Here is a 21,410-nt window from a genome sequence, read left to right as displayed (position 1 = left end):
GCATCTCTAATTTAATAGCTTCCATGCCAAGAAGTTGTGCTGAAGTCCTAAGAAATAAGGGAAACTACACAAAGTATTGAAAAGTTGCTTATGTTTTGCACATACGAAATAGTTGAATTTTTTGTTATTTTATTTTTAGAAAATGTTTATGTTATTATTTTTATATAAAAATAAAAAGACGATACATAAAAATAAAACTATAATTGCACATAAATTGCGTTATTCTTTTATTATCCAAAGCTTAGGAAAAACAATATTGAAATGAAAAGTCGAAATGGTTGCTTAGGTTTTGCACAATACTGTATGTACATGATGGGTTGTACAAAATAAAGCAACAAAGGCCACTTCTATTATAAATACCAATACCAAACTCATTTGATAAATGGAACCATTTTTATATTTTATTTTTATGCATAGAATACAGTTTTCATGAACGTATTCTGGGAGCAATCACTGCAAAAAAAATATATATATAGGGGCTGGCAAAAGCCTTCTTACGACCACTTTTTTGCAGTTTGGAGACTTTGATACATTACAAAAAAAGAACGTCATTAATAAGGAACTTTAACAAAAAACTAAAAAACAAAATAATGACAAAAGTCAGCATTCGAAATTATCGTAGTCATAAGAAATCAAATTTGCATTATAATGGAATATAGATCAATATTTTGGTGGACCCAAACGTGCATCTTTAACTGCCTGTAATCGCCTGGGCATCGAAGAAACTAGATTTTCCAGTTCTGGTCCGACGTAATCCTGAGATTCTTCTTCTAGCTTTATCTTAGTATGTTTTTATACGCTTTTAATGGTATGTTTTCGGATTTTTCGCTACAAAATCTCCCATATGTGTTCAATATCATTAAGTTCCGGGCTTTGGGGTGGTGAGTACAGCTTACTTAGAACATAAAAAAATTTTGGGAATATGAGTCGTATGTTTTAGATCTTTATGTTGCTAAATTGCAAGTCAGACCAAGGTTCAAACCATTAATTGATGGTCTTAAGTTTTATTCAAAAATGGATTTATATTGATAACAATCCATAACACCCTCAAAAACAGCAAACTTCCAACCATCTCCAGAAGCTGCCACAGCACCCTAAACTATAACACTGCCTCCATCATGCTTAACAGTAGCAACTTAGGTCTTTGGATCAATATGCTTTTGCGTGAATTCCAAACAAAGTTTTTAATTTGTTGGCTTATAATGGTAACCATTATTATTTAACGTTCTTTAAATAGTTCGTGGATGCATTATTATTATTTGTGGTCCTGTTCCGAGTTTTCATTTTAGGATATTTGTTTACTTTCTTAAAAAATATACCTGAAATCTCTACCATTAAGCTTCTTTATTAAAAATGGTTTGAACTGAAGATTTGCTTAAATTCAAAAGCTTTGCTATTTCATTTTCATTCATTGCTGTATTTTACAACCATATTTTGGACTTGAATTGAAATTTCTTAACGGGAAGCCGTTATTAAAATTGAAAACTTATTTAAAATGTCAAATCTCAACTGAACGCTATTTTTTAAAAGACAAAGAAAATTAAAAAAAAGTTCTTTTAGAGGAGTCATTCCGTAATTTTCAAAACGATAATTATCAAAACGATTATCATTAACGATATCGTCAATAATTTGTCACTATCGTTTCGTCCATCGTTTTCAGTATAAGATAGATAACTGAAATGTCAAAATGAACTCAACGAAAGATAACGCTTGTTCGATAACTTGAAAATGTTATTAAACTTGGTTTTTGTCTATGGGAAGTTATGGAAATTTGCAAAAAATTGCTTTAAACCAAACTCACCAACTATTCTGTGGTGTTTATTGTTACTGTTTTTATTTTTTGCCGCCGACGATGTAACTATAATTTCAGCATCTAAGTTATTTATTTATTAAATTAAAAAGGACTCTTTTAAAAAAACTATAATGGTTAAGATTATTTTACAAGTGAGAAAGCAAAAACGAAAATTCTTACAAAAGATAGAGGTCTTTTAATTGTCTCCATATCCGTAGGTATTAATTTTTTGTTTTCGTAGTTTTCACTTTGTAACAAAACTCAATTACTTTAAAACATTTTAATTTCAATTTTCTTAGTTAGTATTTAGAAATCAATGACAGACGATACCTAATTAGCTATCGTGCAATCGCCATCGTTTTGACGATATCACTTTGTCGATTATCGACTTACGTGAAGTGAGACTATAGTCAAAGCGATATCGTTACGATAATTGTTTTACGGAATGATCCCCCAGTATTTGTCAAAAAAAAAACGCATGCTTATCGTATGTAGGCTTTTGTCAAGGCTTTTTTATCTTATAAAGATAATAATTCTAGAACATTGCATCGTAGGAAATTTGTCAGAATGAAGAGTAATAAAATGAAATTGAACAAAAATATTGCATCATTAATTTAATATAAAACCTTTTTGATTGTATAGAATGGTAAAAAAAAGTTGTCGTAATTAAACTTTCGTGACCGACTGTACACATGTATGTATGGATCCGCCATCTAACGTTTTTTTTTTCAACTAGTGCATATTTCGTGAATGGTAGCAATTAGCTCATGTCTGATTTGACAGATAATTATAGTTTTTTCCTTCCGCTGAACGAATATGGTTGTGTATACGCTTGAACAACGCTGCTGGGAACAACGCTTAGAGAAGATGCCGATTTTGCCAAAAAAAATTATCTTTTCAGATGAAGCACGTTTTGATCTTGGTTGCATGTGGGGCACAGAAAACCAGCACGCATACATTGAAAAGCCGATTCTCGTAAAACGAGTCACTGTTTGGTGCGGATTTTGATCCATTTTTCTTCGAAAATGAGCAAGGAGTTTAGGGCCATGTTGAACAAATTTTTGGTCACAAAAAGGAAGGCAAGAAAACTGAAACTGAAACAGATTTCTTCATCTTGAGAACTTCAGATTAGCTAGATGCCATAAAAAGCTAGATGATTTCTAGTGACATTTGGCTACGTTATGTTTGTATGGAGTTTTCAGATGAAAATTTGGCAATTTAATAATTCAGATAAAAACTTTTACATGTTAAACCCTTTTGTGTTTCAAATTTATCCTAAATACAGGTTAGGCAGTTAGGTACCCTATCCCTGAAGTAAAAGTCCCTAAAATAAAATCGCCAAAACATAATCCCCAAATCTAAAATTATGGCGCCAAACATAATTTCTTAGATATACTCGAAATATGGTAAATTTGAGCTTAAGGATTTTGATTTTGGGAATAATTCAAAACAAAGAACAGTTGTGTTTTTCTTTTTATTTTTTTTTTAATTTTATAAACTTTTATACTGAACAAAAACATGAATAATTAATACTATCTATGAATTCATGGTATTAAATTAAACATATGAATCAAATAATTTGGCATAGTGATATGATATTAATTTTAATAATTCAAGTTTTTCAATTTTTGACCGCCTTGTAATGACAGATTTTACCGATCGATTCGATTTTTGATTTTTCCAATTGTCATTACTTTTTTTTAAATTTTAGTTTTACAATTTTCGACCGCCTTGTAATGACAAATTTTAACTTCTTGTATGTTTTCACGCTCGATTTTTCCAATTGACGTATTTCATCGCTTCTTATTTTCTCAATTGTAGCACCATCTATCATTTCCTTTAATAAATCTTTAAACAATGCTCTTGGGGCGGCAATGCCACTCTTCTACTGTATTTTGTGCGCGAGGAAAATTATTTTTTAGACAATCGGTAACTGACTAAAACTCGGGTTCATATTTTCTTTTTAATGATCCAAAACATTGGTTTTAACCAGAAGTAAAGTTTTGAACTTTTGCTTAGCTCCGAAAAGTACTATAAAATGATGAAAACCAATATGCATTGACCGAGTTTGAAAAAATTAGATTAGGGGATTTCGTTTGTTTATTATGGGCATGGGGTTTTAGATATTGGGGATTTTATTTTTGGAGATTTTGTACTTGGGCATTAGCATTATGTCGGTATCCTCCTAAATACATTCGGGATCATGACGATATCTAGAATGTCAAAAATCTCGAATACCGAAAATCTTGAAAATAAAAAAAAATTATATAGAACGCAAAAATTTCGAATCTCCAAAAATCCAGAATTAACAAAAATCTCGAAAAAAAAATAAAAATTCGAGATTTTTTTTTGTATTTTTAACAGTTAAAACTAGAGATGGCAGAGTAGATTACGTCAGGTAATCTACCCGGTAAACTACGTGTAGTTAATTGGATAAACTACACGTTTGATTTGTTTCATTTCCTACCCTAAATTTGTTACGTGTGCTACCTTCACAAAAAACTTTAAATTTCAAAAAATATTTAAAAAAAACGAGTTAATAAGTAACGACTAAAGATTGAAAAACACTGAACTTTACATAAGAACCAAATATGTTGCGTAAATGAACTAAATCAAGAAATTCGAAGTTTTATGAAAGAAAAATGTAAATTTAATAATCATGTATTTTATTTTTGTCGTTCATTTTTTTTTTTGAATGTTCTTGGTTAAGCCTGTTCCAAATTTTCGAGAGTTCGTTTTTCACACTTTCACAGTTATCTTTTCGATGAAATTTGTCAATTTGGTGGTTGAATTGACTACGTTTTGACGTCTACCGCTACGTCTGCTACATTTAACTACGTTAACCACGTTTAACTACATTAACTACCTCATTTATGTAGCAGACGTAACAAATGTAGTAAAGCAAAAAAAAATCGCATTCCTGCCATCTCTGGTTAAAACTCAATAAAACACAAATTTTATTTTATTTTATTTTCACCCAATATTTTATTTTCTGAGCAAGAAAAATAGTTGCAAACAATAAAAAAGTTGCATGTGTAGCAATGTGCAATTGTATGATTGATAACTTTACTTGTCAACTTTAAGTTTGTTAGGGAGAAGTAAGTTATCCATTCTGGATTTTTGCATCCGAGATTTTTTTTTCTAGATTTTGGCATTTCGAGGTTTTATTTTCTAGACTTTTGTTTTCGAGATTTTTTCCATTCTAGATTTTTGTTTTCGAGATTTTCATATTCAAGATCTTTACTTTCTAGATATCGTGGTAGACCCATACATTCAAGTCAAAATTAAATATGCAGATACAAAGAAGCCTTTTGTAGAATTTTGAAAATGACTTGTTATAACTGCACGAAATATCTCAATTGATATATGTACATACATATAATCTATTGCATCTTAGACATTAATAACCTGTTTATGTATCGTCCAACCTTAAACTCGAAAAATTAATAACGTGCAAAAATAAAAAAGAATTGAAAAATAATTTTAAATGTTTTAATCTTGTAAATCTTTACTTTTGGGACTAAATATTTAACCTATTAAAATCCTATTTACCCATCTCAGATTCTTAAAGACTTGTAACAATTTTAAAAGTACTTGAAAATTTACTTGAAACATTACCCAGTTAAAGTAGAAGGCAGTATTGAAGTACCGGGTATAAAGGACCATTCTTACAGCTGTGGACTGAAGTCTATGTACACTTATGTATTCGAAATTTAAAGAAAATATAGTTTTCTGTAAGAATGGCATGGTAGGTTTTTTATAATAAACGAATTAAACTCATATTTTTGCAGTTGAACTTTAAACTGGCTAAAGGGGATTGTATGTCAACTTGCTTCTTAATTTAGCTATCCTCACTTATAACAAAGATTTTTTTTTGATTTTGGGTTGCAATTCCCTCGGTTACTTCTTTGCTATTTATTTGCAAAACTAAGATTTATGGTAAATATTATAATGTATACCTCCCCGATTCTCTGCTTTTGTTTTATTGTTTACTTTAGTTTTTTTCAACCGCATTTTTTTAAAATTATTTCTATCTATGTGCCTATTCTATCACTTATCTCTAAAACCACCCTTCTGGTCTTTTTTTATCTATTTGCACCATGGAGATGAAACGCATCTTCAAAATTATTATCCTGAGGGCAAATATGGTACCTAGTGCCACCCTCAGAGCCTAGACAATTCTATTTTTCTATTTACACTTTGATTTTCATTTATGATATTTTTTGATTTCATCGTTAATCGTTTATGAAATATTATAGTGCGGTTAAAGTGTACCGTGAATAGAATTTACACCCCTAAGCCTTCTTTTGTATTGCATTTACAAATTTTTAATCGCTGTGTATCCAGCATATCGCAGCTATTGCTAGCTAGAGGTTTGACACCACTTCTGATTTCTATCATCAGCATCACAATCTCAATATATCCTCCACATGTCCTATGCCTAAATAGTGAAAGTAATTGAAAAGTGAAAATATCGCCACCGAGCGCCGATTTTCTCCGTTCGAATTGATATGTAATATAAATGGTGGTTTAATTTTTTTGAAATAATGTGGTTGCGGTTATTCAAATACAATCAAATGAAAATCGTAGCGTATATTATAATGCTTTTATTATGTTTTTTGAAAATTTTCTATTGTACGCGTTAGATATTTATAGTTCATATGGTTTTACTTCCTTTAGACACGCATGTATTCACTTGAGCTTGAACCATCGCAGCGAAGCAAAGCATTTCTTACGGAAAATTTTACACCGTAAAAAACAGTCGGCCTAGAGAGATTTTTTGGTATAGAAGGTTGGAATTGCATCATATGTAAATTGTATTTTTTTGGACGTGTGATTTTCAAGATGAAATAAAACGCATTTAATTTAATGTTATGGCCAAGAATTCAGCTTCATGATAAAGATAAGGGATTGCGTAAGCGGCCGCCTTTACTGGCTCTAATAAATTTTAGTCGAGAGGTCCAAGTTTCGACAACTTTTTAAAAGCATGTGTCAGCAATAATGTCCTGATAAAGGTCTGCAGATTCTAAGGGAACTCCCGAAACATCAAAAAACAGGGCGGATTTTGAAACATCAAGTCAGCCGGGGTTCCTGCGGCATTGTAGATCGGATAATTGGTGATTGCCTAAAATATGGTTTAGTCCAGCAATGCAACTTTCTTGCCATATCGAAGTTCTTGCTTTACCTCCTCCTGGTGTCCCCGGGCAATGATTTGTGTATCCCAATATACATAAGTTAGCAAAAATTGCAAGTGCGAAGTTTCCTGACTCTTCAGGATAGGTTACGGAGTTTAGCACTCTTCGTAACTGAACACTATCCCGCTACAGAAACCGAATTTACGCCTCGGATAATATTAATGATAACTCGTTCACGACTTTTGGCTATTGTACCCGGTCAGAGATTGGTTTCTGGAATGTGAGAACGCACTGGACGCAGGAAGTGAAGGTCCGCACAATGCCAGATTCCTCCAATTAGAGAGAGAACTTATGCGGTACATGATAGATATCTTTGGGTTAGGCGAAGTGCGATGGTTGGGATAGGGCAAATACAAGTCACCGACATGTTTATGATCCAGGAAACGCTCGAGAAACTGGAGTTGGGTTACTCCTTACCAGAAGCCTTATTTCGTGGGAGCCCTGACAGAATAGTCGGTCGGAAAGAAGGAAGCAACAACACTTGGCTTTCAAAAGAATCTTTGGCAAGGATCAACGAACGCAAACAGTTAAGGGCTCGAATAACTGCTGCACAAGGGGAAGAAACAAACCAGCTAGAATCCTCGTATCGCATGAAAGAGAGATAGGTTCACCGCAGTGTGAGCCGCGACAAGCGTAAGTACATCAACGCATTGGCGCAAAAAGCAGAAGATGCTGCAAACAGGTGTGACAGCAGGACCGTTTACAGAATTACCAAAGAGCTGAAGGTGCACACAGCTCAAAGCAACACCTGGTGAAAGAAGTAGACGGTATTGTGATAAGTTCGGTGGATGAGCAGGTCAGAAGGTGGAAAGGACACTTTTCCTCGGTTTTAAACCGAGTGTTTGCAAACAACATGCAGCCGATGCCTTCTGAAGCGCCTTCGAACCGCACCTCCGAGTAAAGATAAGATCATTGCCGCAATTAAAGCACTTAAGAACAACAAAGAGGTAGGTATTGATGAAATTCCCGCAGAGCTTTTACAAGCATCGCCAACGTCATCAAGCGAACTACTTCATCCGGTCATAAAAGAAGCCGGGACCACCGAAAGCTTCGCCGATAAGTGGAAGAAGGGAATTATCGTCAAGCTCACAGAAAAATGGAAATCTTACAAAGTGCGAAAACTGGATAGGAATTTGCGTTCTTCTTGCCGTTGCCAAAGTAGTAGTCGTACTGGAACGCATCAGAGAACACCTTGAGGCCACACTCGATGCCGAACAAACAGGATTCCGCGCTGGATCCTGTAATGATCATATAAACCCCCTGCGGATCATTATTGAACAGTGCGTTGAATATCCATCACCACTACACCTGCTGTTCATCGACTGCGAGAAGGTCTTCGATAGCGTTAACTGAGAGTTAATCTGGTAAGCTTTGTGTAGGAAAAAAAAGAAAAACTAATTGCTATTATTAAAGCAGCATATGATGGATCCAAGTGTCACGTTCTGCACGATGGTATAGGTTGTCAGATGATTTGAAATCCGAAGTGGATTCAGACAGGGCTGTATTCTGTCACCAATATTCTTTTTGTTGATGATAAGCGATGTACTGTGCGCAGCTTTGTCAGGTAGCTGAGTGATCCAATGGACTTTGACATCCTACTTAAAGCACTTGGATTACGCGGACGATGTTTGCTTACTTTCTCATAGAATCATGGATGTCCATCAAATGACAACAAGAATGGAGAAAGAAATAGTAGTTGCTGGGCTAAACATTTATTCACAAAAATTATCAGCCTCGGAAACCGGCCAAACCGTATTTCAAATGAGGTCCTTCATAGAAGGACAGGTCAGGAACCTATAGAATCTATAATACGAAGACATAAAGTGGCAATGAATCGGACATTCTAAAAGATCACGATTGCATTGCAGGCCAAGCAATGCAGTGGAACCCGCTCACACAAGAAGGAAGAAGAGCTGGACGACCGAGAAGCATATGGCGCAGGACAGTCGAGGCAAAATCAGCGTCACTAGGCAAGAGTTGGAGGGAGCTGGAACACATCTCCGGGAACCGTACACGATGGCGCGTAGGCGTAATAGTGGCCCTATGATTCTTAAGGGGTTCCCAACGGACTTAACAGGTCTGAGGGCCTAAGAACAAAAAAAAGAAGTCAGCTCTAGAGATTTCATAGGAGGTCTTGAAATTTCAAGAGAGGTCTTAAAATATCAAAAGAGGTCTTGAAATATCAGGGGGGGTTTGAAATATCAAAGGAAGTCTTTAAATATCACCAAAGGCCTGTAAAAATCAAGGGAGTTCTGGAAAAATCAAGAGAGGTCTCGCAATATCAAGTTAGGTCTAGCAATATCAAGGAAAGTCTTGAGAAATATCAGGGAAGTCTTGAATATAATATATATAAGAGAAGTTCTGTAAATATCTAATGATATCTTGAAATATCAAGCGAGGTCTTGAAATATCAAGGTCTGAAAAATGTCTCTGAATTCCAAGGTCTGACAATACCAAACAACGAGGTCTGAAAATATCTAGAAATTTCTCTGAATTCCAAGGTCTAAAAATATCCATGGAGGCCTTGAAAGAGCAAGGTATGTCTTGAAGTATAAAGGCAGACCTAAAAATATGAAGGATGCGGTCTTGAAATATCATGGCAGATCTTGAAAAATCAAGGAAAGTCGCGAGATTTCAAAGAAGATGTGAAATTTCAAGGCAGGTCTGAAAATAGTAAGGTGGTCTTTTCTGTAAAGTCTGTTCTGAAAAGTGAAAAGTTTTTTTATTTTGTAAAGTATTTTTTTTTTTGTTTCACCAAACAATAAACTTTGCTAATTACATTTATGTCCAATTTTATTCATTTAACAGGATTTTAAACTGTAAAATGGGATATTTTGGTTTCACTAAACGTTTTTAAAGTAATCAAGCTTTTAAACACCTTGTAAAACTAAATGCACATTTTTGGCTCATTAAATTTTAAAAGTGTCATTACAAAATGAGTATGACAGATTGACAGTTGATGTTTTGTTTTGTAAAATTTGTATTCTCAATATTTGGAGATAAAGAATGAATATGTAAGTAAACAAATTCATTACTACCTACTTATAATATCGTTTTTATGATTTTGATTTTTAATTAGAATATTTGATTGGTCATCTTTGAAGAAGAACAACATATAGTTATTCGCCGTTCAAGAGTATCCAGCTTTCACAAGGATACATTTTCAGAGTATCCCACTTTCACAAGAATCAATTTTCAGACTATGGTGATATTGGCGTCAAAATGAGTTTCCGACTTTCCAAAGCATCTGTGGATCAGTTGTTGAGCAATCGATTACACACATTAATTTCTGTAACCTGGTGGATCGGAAGCAGAAATTTATAGGAACAAAAAATTAACAATCAATGCGTATGCGACAGTAATTTCAAATTCATCGTAGTATTTTGCGATTCTTGTCATATACATATAATACTTTCTCGTTCTTTCTCACACAATTCGCTTAGTAGAAAGAAAAAAGGGGTTTTATTTTTACAAGGTTGTGAAGAGAACTCTATTTGAACAAAAATATCCCTGGAATTTCCCATTTTAAGCTTGGTGAAACTGAACAAATTTAAAGGCCTGATAAAATTTAAAAAGCTTTTAGATAAAAGTGTTTTTAGTGTTTGTTTATTAAATCGGACATTAGAGTTTTAAAAAGCTTTTCAGTAATAAAGAGAAGTTTTCATTTAAATTAAGAGTTTGTTTAGAAAAGTTTTCAAAAACAAATAAAACAAATGAAAAGCTTTGAAAATGAAGAAGTAAATAAAAGTTAACAAGACAAGAGAGAGCCTTTTTTTCTTTTTTTTAATTTAGACGGATTTTGAATTTTCGAGTTCATCTCAATTTAAAAATGTCTAATTTTGTTTTCAATTTTTTTTTTTGCGTAGTAGTTCATCGAGTGTGGAATATTATCAATATATCAAGGAAGATATTAAAATGCCAAGGAAGGTCTTAAAATATCAAGGGTCGTTTAGAGATATCAAGGGAGGTATTTAAATATCAAGAGATGTCTAGAGATTTTAAGGGAGTAGGGTTTGGAAATGTAAAGGGAGGCCTTGAAATTGTAAGAGAGAAGTTCCAGAAGAGGTCTTGAAATTCAGTGGGGGATCTTAAAACATCAAGTGAGGTCCTAAAATATCAAGTGAGGTCCTAAAATATCAATCAAGGCATAGAAATATTAAAGGAGGTCTGGAAATATCAACGGCGGTCTTAAAAGATCAAGGGAGGTCTTAATACCATCAGCTGTTGTACGTTGCAGACCATGTAGACCATATTCAACGACCGAATCAATTTCATTCAGTTCTTATTCCATTTCAATAACATTTTTGCTACTCGTAGATGAAAAATAGAAGAGAATATTAAGTTAAGCAAATTTTTATTCACGGGCACTGACCCTTGAGAGGAATTGACAAATCCTCCAAGAGTAATTCTTGTCATGCAAAAGTGCTTTCTCAAATAAGCCGTTCAGATGCTGAAAACTGTAGGTCCCCTCCACTTCTGACAAAAGTATACTCGTACACAGGAATGGAGTTATAAGTCACTAGGCTATAGTTCTCAACGGTCTGTTGCGCCACCCAATTTATTTGTTTTTAATTAAATATAAATCATTCCTGATAATTTTACTTTCTAAATATTTTTCTAAAAAAGAACCAATTAAAATCGAAATAAAAAGTTAAATTTCTGAAACCTGAAACGCATTTTTAAGTTTTCTCCATCGATTCTCGAAATACTTTACTTCACTTTGAAGTTTGACATTTACATTTTGTTTTGTTGTTGTTGATGAGCGTTTGTTTATAAATTGTTTTTGTTGACCAATTTATTCACCAAAATATTTTCGAAAAGTTATCAAAAACTAATATTTAGAAATTATGAACAATATAGAAATATCGGGCGTTTGTCGCTGCTGTCTGTCCCAGCCAATTACTTTAAACAATTTGTTCTCATCCTGTGACAACATGGTCATAGCGGAAGCAATTGAAAACATTTGTGGAATTGATGTATGTGTGTATAATAATGTAGTTTCATTAAATTATATTTATTTATTATGTTTGAGCAGATAAATCCAGACAGCTGTCTTCCTGATCAAATCTGTGATGACTGTCTTGGATGTTTGAAAATCAGCTACAGTCTTCGAATAAGAACTCGACAAAGTGACAAAACGCTTCATGGCATCCTAGAAGGCAGCATCATAGCAAAAGAATATTCTTCTGAAGTTGACGAAACAGAACCAAATTATTGTGAATCCATTCCACCTGACATAGATTCCTCCCATAGCCACGACGACGATGACGAAGAGACCAATGGGATTGCTGTCGAAGATCTTCCTATCACTTATGAAGTCGAACCTGTCCATTCCTCCGGAGCGGGTTCCCAGTGTCCTTATTGTCAAAAGAATTTTAACCACTTGAAAAATCTACGCACTCACATGCGACGACATTTTGCTGAAGGCAAATTAACCTGTTTCCACTGCCCCAACAGATATCACACAAAGTTCGACTTGCAACGTCACATGAGCAAGATGCATTCCGATGGATTTTCATATAAGTGTGATCTGTGTGATAAGGAATTTCCCACTAAACCAGAATGCAATAGACACGTTAGGTCACATGATGAAAACAAACATTTTAAATGTCCTGTGTGTGGCATGGAGTTTAAATGGAAGCACAATGCTCAACAACACATAAATGCACACGAAGGTAAAAAGCCATTCTTTTGTGATGTATGTGGGAAAGGATTTGCATTTGCCTGCAAGTTAAAGTATCACAATAAAGCCAAATGTAAACCATCAGTTCTTATAAGTGTCCCGAAAGAAGAGATATTTTGAAAAATAGAAAATAACATATTAAAATAAAATAAGTCTACACTGTTTAAGAATTTTTATTTCTATGCTCGATAAACCAAAAACAAATTTAGGTAATTGACAGGTTCAGAAATCAGAGTCTTAAGTTGAATCGGGAAAAGCAAAAGAAAAAAACAACAGTTAAAACGACAGAATTTTTCAAAAACTGAATTGATGAGTTGTTGTGTCTTGGAACTCTGGATTGAATGAAAAGCGGATTCCTTTAACTCAATTATGAAACGTCTTTATTATAATATAAATGAAAATCGAATAATATTTTATTTTGATAACAGGAAAATATTAAATCAATTGATAACTTGATTAAGTTGATATTTAAAGTAATAATTCAGTACAGTTGCTCATATATATGAATATTTATATACAACATGAGTCATCCGCAGGCTACGACTTTTTCATGTCCCAAAACATGGATGGAGAATGGCAGAGAAGATATAACGATGAACTTTACGGGCTGTAAAGCGACACTGGCCTAACTAGCAGAATTAAAGTCCAACGGCTTAGATGGCTGGGTCATTTAGAGCGAATGGACATCAACGCTCCAGCCCGGAATGTCTTCGAAAGCAATCCAGAGGGACGGTGAAGTAGAGGATGACCGCGAATCAGGTGGGGCACGCAGGTGGGTGAAGACATCAACCAACTTGGCGTGCGAAACTGGAGACAGGGGACCCAGCTGGCTGGAGACGTATTTTTGTCGAAGCCCAGGTCCGCCCCGGACTATAGAGCCACCTTAAGTAAGTAAGTACGTAAAACATGAATAAATAAATTATGTGAACAACCATTTTCTATGGAAGCTAAAATTCCCGTTTACATGTTTCTTACTTTACGACTCTGTTATAAAACATTAAGAGTAACCAACTTAACCGTTTCCTGCAGGACAAAATTTAATAAATATTGTTTCAACCCGAAAACCCCCGAATTTTACACGGAACTCCAAAGATAAGCAATTGAAATGTGTATCCAAAATTGTCTCTAGTATCTTAGGCATCTTCGAAATTCGAGTTATTAAATAATACAAGTTGTAATGTAGGTGGAATCAAATTATACTTTTTCTAAAGTTTTTAATGGTTTTAGTTCGAATCCGACTTCAAAATCAATCTATCTCGTCAGCTTGATGAGATAAGACCGTTTATAATTAAACGCTGAAGTATTTATGCAGAATGGTATAAAAGCTATTTTTGATCTTACTACGAATTCGTGTAGTCTAAGAGCCGGCAGAACCGTTTTATCAAATTCAACCGTCTGGCAGAATTTTTTGTCAGCCGTGGTGCGAAAAGAGCATTCGAAAATAATAATTTTTCTTATTTTGAGGTAAAAATGATAACCACATGAGTGATACTTAAAAAAAATCTAATAAACTCCCTGATTACAAAAATGTGTGTCCAAGACGTTTTACTTTCAAACTTCTGCTTGCCAGACACACTGAGATTTTTGAAATGCATTTTTGAACTTAAAATCTTGATAAGTTTTTTTTATAACTCATACCCAAAATAAAGTTTTTTGTATATTGTGTGCGCACTAAAGGGGTTATTAATACCCTTAACATGTTTAAAGTTTAAACACAGTGCGAGCTTTAGGAAAATAGGGAAGAATTAAAGAGGAGATATCGATGCAAATTGGTTTTAAAGTTTTGAATGTTAAAATGATAGGGAAAAACAGAGTTGGGTAAAGCATTCTACATTCTCGATGTGTGGTTAAAAAAAGAATCTCTATACTTGAAAGTACGTCAGAAACTGAGCCCAAGGGTAAACTGATGAGCATTCCTAAAAGTATGAGTATGACGGCTGAATTGTTTGAAGGGTGGGGGGGTGGAATGCTACTGGCTTATTTGACAGAACTAACACTCTTTATAAAAATATCGGTAAAACAACGAAAGGCATGAAACATTGCGGCGGTGTTCGAGTGACTTCAAAGCTTTGTTTGGATCCTGTCCAAAACACTTAAACTTGTTTTAAGGACACCTGCCCAAATATGGAAGTGATATTCGAGTTTTGGACGAATGAAGGTTTTGTAAATTGGAACCAGATCAGAAGGGGAACAAAACTTCTTGCAACTTCGGAGAAAACCTAAACACTTAGTAGCATTTTTGGCAATGTCAAATATGTGATCATTCCACAACATGTGTTTGTGATGCACAAAACTAGGACTGTTAGTTGTTCAATCTCGTCGATGCAAGTACCACTCATGGATAGTGGCATTGGGGGAGGGTTATGCTTTTGTGAGAGTAGACAGCATTGAGTTTTCCCCATTGTACAATGCTGTCAAGATCAGAATTTAATGACCGTATTATACACTGCCGTTTAAGTTCCACATCCGAACAACAAGGATGAGATCTAAAAACGAATATGAAAAGCTGAGGGTATTGTCATCAGTGGGTTCGAAGTTTCAGACAAAAGATAATTTATAAAAATAAGGAAGAGCTTCGAAGACAAAACGGAGCCCTGGGCACACCAGCGTTTGGGACGCCTTTTTTAGGTACAGGCTGGACAAATGCAGTTTTCCATCCAATCGGAAAGAGACCAGTATAGAATAGGACAGGTGGAAAAGCTTACGCAGTGGTTTTGCCAGCTTTGGAAGAACACCTCTTCAGAATAATAGCGGGAATACTATCCGGGCCAGCTGTTTTGTGAATTTCAAGCTCTTTTAGTACTCTAGCAACTGTACGAGTGCGAAAGAAGATTCGCCCCATGGAATGGTTCACGTTTGCGTTGTTACCTTCTGCTTGCCATACGTACATATTTAAATAATTTTAAACAACTTCGGAAAAAAAATTAAGACACTAAAAATTAGTTAAAAATTTTATTTTCAGGTTTTTTTGTCGCAAAATGGAAGCAACAAATAAATCGTTGCAACGATATACATATGCCAAATTTCAATTAACCTTTCCCCATTTCACTGGGGGTGGACAAAAAAACTGATATGCTTAAACGGAATTGCGACCCAGAAACCAGCAGTATTTCTTGATAAAGAAGATATTGATAGCGAAGACATAACTTTGAATTTTTCTTCCGATGAGTCTGATGATGAATGATTGTTTGATTTTCACTCATTGGTTATGCCTAAAATTAAAGATACAACCCCAAGGTCGTCTAAGATGCACACTCTAATCAGGAGAAGTTTTCTGATGTAGAAAAGAAAAATTTGTAGAGCTTTTATGTTGAAAAATATTTGTTATGCAAGAAGTCGGAGTACCTGTCACATGGTGGTTAGTGCGTTAGACTGTCATGCCAGAGGTCTTGGGTGTGATCCTAAAGTCGGCTTAAAACTATAAGTCCCCTCCATCCCTGACAACAGTACTCGCACACAGGAATGGTTGAGAGTTTTAAGTCACTAAACCGTAATTCTCAACGGACTGTTGCGCCACTAATTTTTGTTTTAATCGGAGGAATTTCTTATGATATTTTGGTATATCACACTTTTGGTTACACCTTATAAGAAAGAAGTTATCGGGGTTTTAAGATGAGAAATGCATTTAAAAAAGTGTAAAATCCCTTTAGGAACCAGAAGGCCGAAGGTTTTTGTAATCTTTAGATATAGTCAAAATAATCATACAATTTATTGTGAAGAGATATGTTGAGTAACGTAGCCCTAAAAACCCCGTTTTTGTTTTTTTTTATCATTTTTAAAATGTCATATTTTTAAATTTGATATAATAAAATAAAATAAATAAATTAGGTAGCGCAACATTCCATGAAGAACCAGGGCCTAGTGACTTACAACTTTCAACTATTTCTGTGTGCGAGTAATGTTGTCAGAGATTCAAGGGACCTACAGTATATATGCTGAATCCGAACGGCTAATTTGAGAAAGAACTTTTTCAGGACAAGAATTGCTCTTTGTGGATTTGTCAATTCCTGGCAAGAGGCAGCACAAGTGAAAAAAGTTAGGTAGCACAGGCAGGGATTGAACCCAAGACCCCTTGCATGACAGTCCAACGCACTGTTTTTTCCAATTCATTTTTATTAATTCAATCTTAAACACTTACCATCACGCTACGAGTACTACAATTTGATGTAATAGACAAATTAAAAGGTTGGATTCGAATTCAGGACAACTTAAACCTCTAAAAACTGATAGTTTTGCTTGTGCCACAGAAAAAAACGACATTGTGTAGACTAGTGTCATACAAATTAAGGATAGAATTTACCTCCGACTTGGGTCAGAAAATAAATTGTGTTGTGCTATATTATGTGATAGCAATCAACTTCCATAAAGGTTGGTCGACATTACAATTAAAGATATTGGGGCTAAATTTAGCTAAGAACTTCGCAAACGATAATGCAAAAGCACATTCGCCTAAATTCACTTCTTTTGGTGATTCGCAAGTTATTTTACGACAGTGAAATTGTATGATAAACAATGATTCTGTGCTCAAGGAGTTACCAATTCAAATATGATATTATTATCTATGTTGTATTTTTAAAATGTATGTATGTAGTTTATTGGACCATCACAAGCGTGTACGTTTTTAATAACAATTGGAAGTTGAAATCTGTCATTTCCATACCAAAACTACAAAGGCCGACTTCTACAACCTCCAAAGCGATGAAAAATTAAAGAATTATAAATGTTAAAAAATAAAAATCTTAAATATTCAATGAAGAGCAATAAAATATAAGAATTAAAAAAAAAATAATAATATTTTGTATGAAAATGCTTACAATTCATGGTCCCATTCAAAAGAACAAAGGGGGTTTGTGTATATTCAAAGGAATCTTTCTTCGGCTCTGTTTCCCACATATTTTTAGTTGCCAGATTAATTTTATTACCTTTTCGAGTTCAATCACTTAAAATTCACAATTTATGTTTTTTTTTTTATATTTTTAAAGACAATTAAAGGAAAAACTTAGGTTTCTGAAGGATTAAAAAGCCAAAAGGGAAAATAACTAAAAGCGAGTATCGTTTTTAAGTTAAACAAGTATCGACTTATCGAGCTGCGAGCAACTTAAACGATTCTCGGTAAATTTATCTTATTCGCTTTTGTATTTCATTTGCAACGATTAACAACTTTTTTAGATTGAAAACTTTTTTTTAAAATGAGAATAACTGAGTGATAATTAGGTTTACTTGCATATTATATAATATTTTTAAATATTTAGGAGGATGAAAAACTTGAATCGATTATAAAGACAATAAACGGACTTCAGAGTAGAAGCTTCCTAGTGACCGGCTATTGGTCGTATCTTAACCTACAGTTACTCCCAAAATTGGACATACACTCATATGAAAATAAGTAATTCATTGCTTTTAATATTTAAAATGTGAGGTTTTTGGCAAATTCTTTTTTAAGTCATATGAATTATGTTTTTTGGGTCTGTTAGAAGATATATTGTTTGATGAAAGCCCAATACGCAATTGAAGACAGACAATTTGCGTTTCACTGAAGGAGGAAATGTTATGTTATGAGGTTCAGTCCGTACCGTATCCTAAACATACATCGTTAGTTGTGGAGGAATGGTTGCTTTATTAGTTTAGAAACCAGCTAAAAAAACCCCACCCATTACTTACTTACTTAAAGTGGCACTACAGTCCTGTGTGAACTAACGCCTCACCCAACAGACTTGTACATCTAGCTCGGTCCCTAGCTAGATGTCTCCAGTTTCGCGCCCCAAGTTGGGTGAGGTCACTTTTCACTTGTGCGTGCCACCTGATCCGCGGTCTTCCTCTACTGCGCTGTTTGTGGGTGTGGATTCGAAGTATTGCCGGAGCATTGGTTTCCATGCGCTCTACGTGACCCAGCCATCTTAGTCGTTGTACTTTTACCCTTCTGGTTAAGTCTACGTCGCTGTACAGCCCGTACAGCTCGTAGTTTCATCTTCTCCTCCACTCCCCTTCGATGAATACGGGACCATAGATCACACGAAGAACTTTTCTCTCGAAACGACAAAAGGTGATTTCATCTGCTTTTGTCAAAGTCCATGCTTCTGCACCGTATAGCAGGACGGGGATGATAAGGGTCTTATAAAGCAACACTTTGGTCCCTCGAGAGAGGACTTTACCACTTAATTGCTTTCTTAGTCCAAAGAAACAGCGGTTAACAAGAGTTATGCTGCGTTTGATCTCAGCGCTGGTGTTGTATTCTGCTTTTACAGCGGAGCCTAGGTAGACGAAGTCCTTGACTACCTCAAAGTTACGTCAGTCGATGGTAACGTTTTGACCAAGACGTCAGCATGTACTTTGTTTTGCCCTTATTAACAGTTAAACCCATTTTTGCCGCCTCTGCCTCAATACTCACAAAAGCCCCATTGACATCACGCTGAGTTCTTCCGACTATGTCAATGATCAGCATATGCTAGTAATTGGACAGATTTTTGAAAGATAGTGCCTCTAGTGTTGACGTGTGTAAAAAAATCGCATGAAAGCGCATCACCTTGTCTAAAATCTTTTTTGACATCCAAAGGTTCTGTTAAGTTTTTTCCAACCATTATGGAGCTTTATGGAGTTCTCCATAGTCATCCTGCTCAAACGTACGAGTTTGGCACTGATGCCAAAACTAGACATGGCTCTCTACAGCTCTTCCCTGTAAATGCTGTCATATGCTACCTTGAATTCGATTAAAAGATGGTGGGTGTCGATTTGGTGTTCTTGAGTGTTTTCCAGGATCTGTCGTAATGTGAATATTTGATCGACTGTGGACTTTGCTGGTCTAAAACCACACTAATAAGGACCTATCAGGTTGTTGACGATGGGCTTTAGACGTTCACATATTACGGCAGAGAAGATTTTATAGGCGATAGACTGATTCCTCTATAGTTGGTGCAGTTTAGACGGTCTCCTTTTTTAAGGATCAGGCAAACAATACTGAGGTTCCATTCATCGGGCATGCTTTCTTTCGACCATATCTTACAGATAAGTTGTTGCATGCTCCTAACCAACTTATCTCCAGCTGCTTTAAAGAGCTAGGCATTCAAGCCATCCGCTACAGCGGCTTTATTAGACTTCAGCTTAAATATGCCAATCTTTATTGTTGACTTTTGTCGTCTATGTTGAATGGATCATCCTGCCTGACGGCGGAATTAGGTTCGTCGTCGCCGTTATACAGTCTGCAAAAGTGGTCCACTATGATGTTTCGACTTTCGTCTTTGCAGCCTTCGGTTCTAGGTTTATGTACCTGTGAATTTCGTTTCACCCGTTCATAAAACTGTCGAACTTCATTCCTGCTTTTAAACCCCTCTACACCTTCGACCGCACGCTTCTCATGCCCACTCTTTTCCTTTCTGAGAAGTCGGCGTTTCTCTTCTGCTCATAGAGCTCATGAGCAGCTCTCGTCCTTTTATGCAGCACCGCTTTGCGTGCCTCATCAGACCAGAGGTTCCTTGTTGGTGGCTGCTTGAAATCCAGCACATCATAGGCGGCTTCTCTGATTGTATCTTGGCAATGTTGCCACTGGTTTTCGATACATTGTGTTGGCGGCAGAGAACTTCGAGAGAGGTTACTTGTAACTCGGTCGGAAAAGGATTTGGCGATCTATTGCGATTGTAGCCGTTCGACGTTGTACCTTCACCCAGCATCTCCCTGTTTTGTTTGGGTCTGGAAACCCCAAGTACTACCTTGGCTACAACGAATTATTGGTCCGAGTTGATGTTAGCTCCTCGGAAAGTTCGGACATCTATGATGCTGCAAGCGTGTCTGCCGTCGATCGCAATATGGTGAATCTGGTTGACGGTAGATTGATTTGGAGATCTCCAAGTTCCTTTGTGGATGTTGAGGTGTGGAAAACACGTACTGGCTACCATGACGTTTTGCCCGTAGCAAAATCTATGAGCCTGAATCCGTTGTCGGGAGTGTTGTCGTGCAGGCTGTTTTTCCGATTATTTTACCAAAGATGTCTTCTCTTCCTAGCTACGATATTAAAATCGTCCATGGCTATTTTAATGCCAAGCTCACATGTTTTGTCTAAGAGCTCGAAAAACATATCTTTGGTGTTGTCATCCTTCTCATCTGTGGAACGTGAGCCCATATTATGCTAATGTTGCCGAATTAAGACTTGATGCGGATGCTCATGAGGAAGTCGTTGTTGCATCTATAGCTCAAGACTTGTTGCCTAAGTCTGGCTCCAATGACAAAGCCGTATCCAAATAAGCGCAGTTGGTTTTCTCGGTAGCAATCACCATAGTAAATATCGCAGTTTTTCATCCTCTTTTTGCCCGGCCCATCCCATCGTATTTCCTACAGTTAAGGTACTAGGCACCCGATGTTCACCACGGGGAGGTGAGAATAGGAGTTGATAGACAGAGATGGGTTTTGAGAAAAACCTGTGGACGCTTGTGTCCTATTGAATTGATATAACGTGTTGTTTTTTAAGGAGAAATAAATAGCAAATAATTGAATGCTATGCTAATGCCACAACTAAGCTGTATTATAAGGATAAGGGTTTGCAAGGAGTAAGTCTATTTATTATGAAATGACAAACCAAACTGAGACAGCTGTCAAAAAAGACAAAATCCAAAAAATTAAATGCAAAATTGAAAACTACATTTCAAAAAAACTATCCTTTACAAATTTACTAAATTGAAAATTACATTACATTACACGCAACACAGCACATACATTTACAGAGTAGAGGACGCAGCACCTTGAACGACTA

At 35.5% G+C, this 21,410-nt stretch overlaps 1 protein-coding gene and 1 long non-coding RNA gene across 2 annotated transcripts in view; one reads left to right on the top strand and one right to left on the bottom strand.

The window, feature by feature from the left end:
- The window catches only part of LOC129938839 (uncharacterized), a 204,390-nt gene extending 186,838 nt beyond the window's left edge, over positions 1 to 17,552 (bottom strand). Inside the window, exon 1 of the long non-coding RNA XR_008780488.1 lies at positions 17,485 to 17,552. This is a non-coding gene — a long non-coding RNA (uncharacterized LOC129938839). The remainder of the gene's footprint in view (positions 1 to 17,484) is intronic.
- Positions 11,733 to 12,834, top strand: LOC129938838 (zinc finger and BTB domain-containing protein 14-like). The gene is made up of 2 exons (XM_056046631.1): positions 11,733 to 11,963; positions 12,023 to 12,834. The coding sequence occupies exons 1-2, from the start codon at positions 11,835 to 11,837 to the stop codon at positions 12,788 to 12,790; spliced, it is 897 nt and encodes a 298-aa protein (XP_055902606.1). The 5' UTR covers positions 11,733 to 11,834; the 3' UTR covers positions 12,791 to 12,834.
- Positions 17,553 to 21,410: the final 3,858 nt, after the last annotated feature.

The sequence above is a fragment of the Eupeodes corollae genome, chromosome 1, assembly GCF_945859685.1.
Source record: "Eupeodes corollae chromosome 1, idEupCoro1.1, whole genome shotgun sequence".
NCBI lineage: Eukaryota > Metazoa > Arthropoda > Insecta > Diptera > Syrphidae > Eupeodes > Eupeodes corollae.
Note: the sequence above shows the minus strand (reverse complement) of the source record. Positions and strands in the feature narration are given on the sequence as shown.

What these genes read in the sequence shown, in the direction of transcription:
- LOC129938838 (XM_056046631.1), top strand. Translation starts at nt 11,835, where the DNA reads ATGAACAATATAGAAATATCGGGCGTTTGTCGCTGCTGTCTGTCCCAG. An exon ending in AAAACATTTGTGGAATTGAT is followed by an intron (nt 11,964 to 12,022) that starts GTATGTGTGTAT and finishes ATGTTTGAGCAG; the next exon opens with ATAAATCCAGACAGCTGTCT.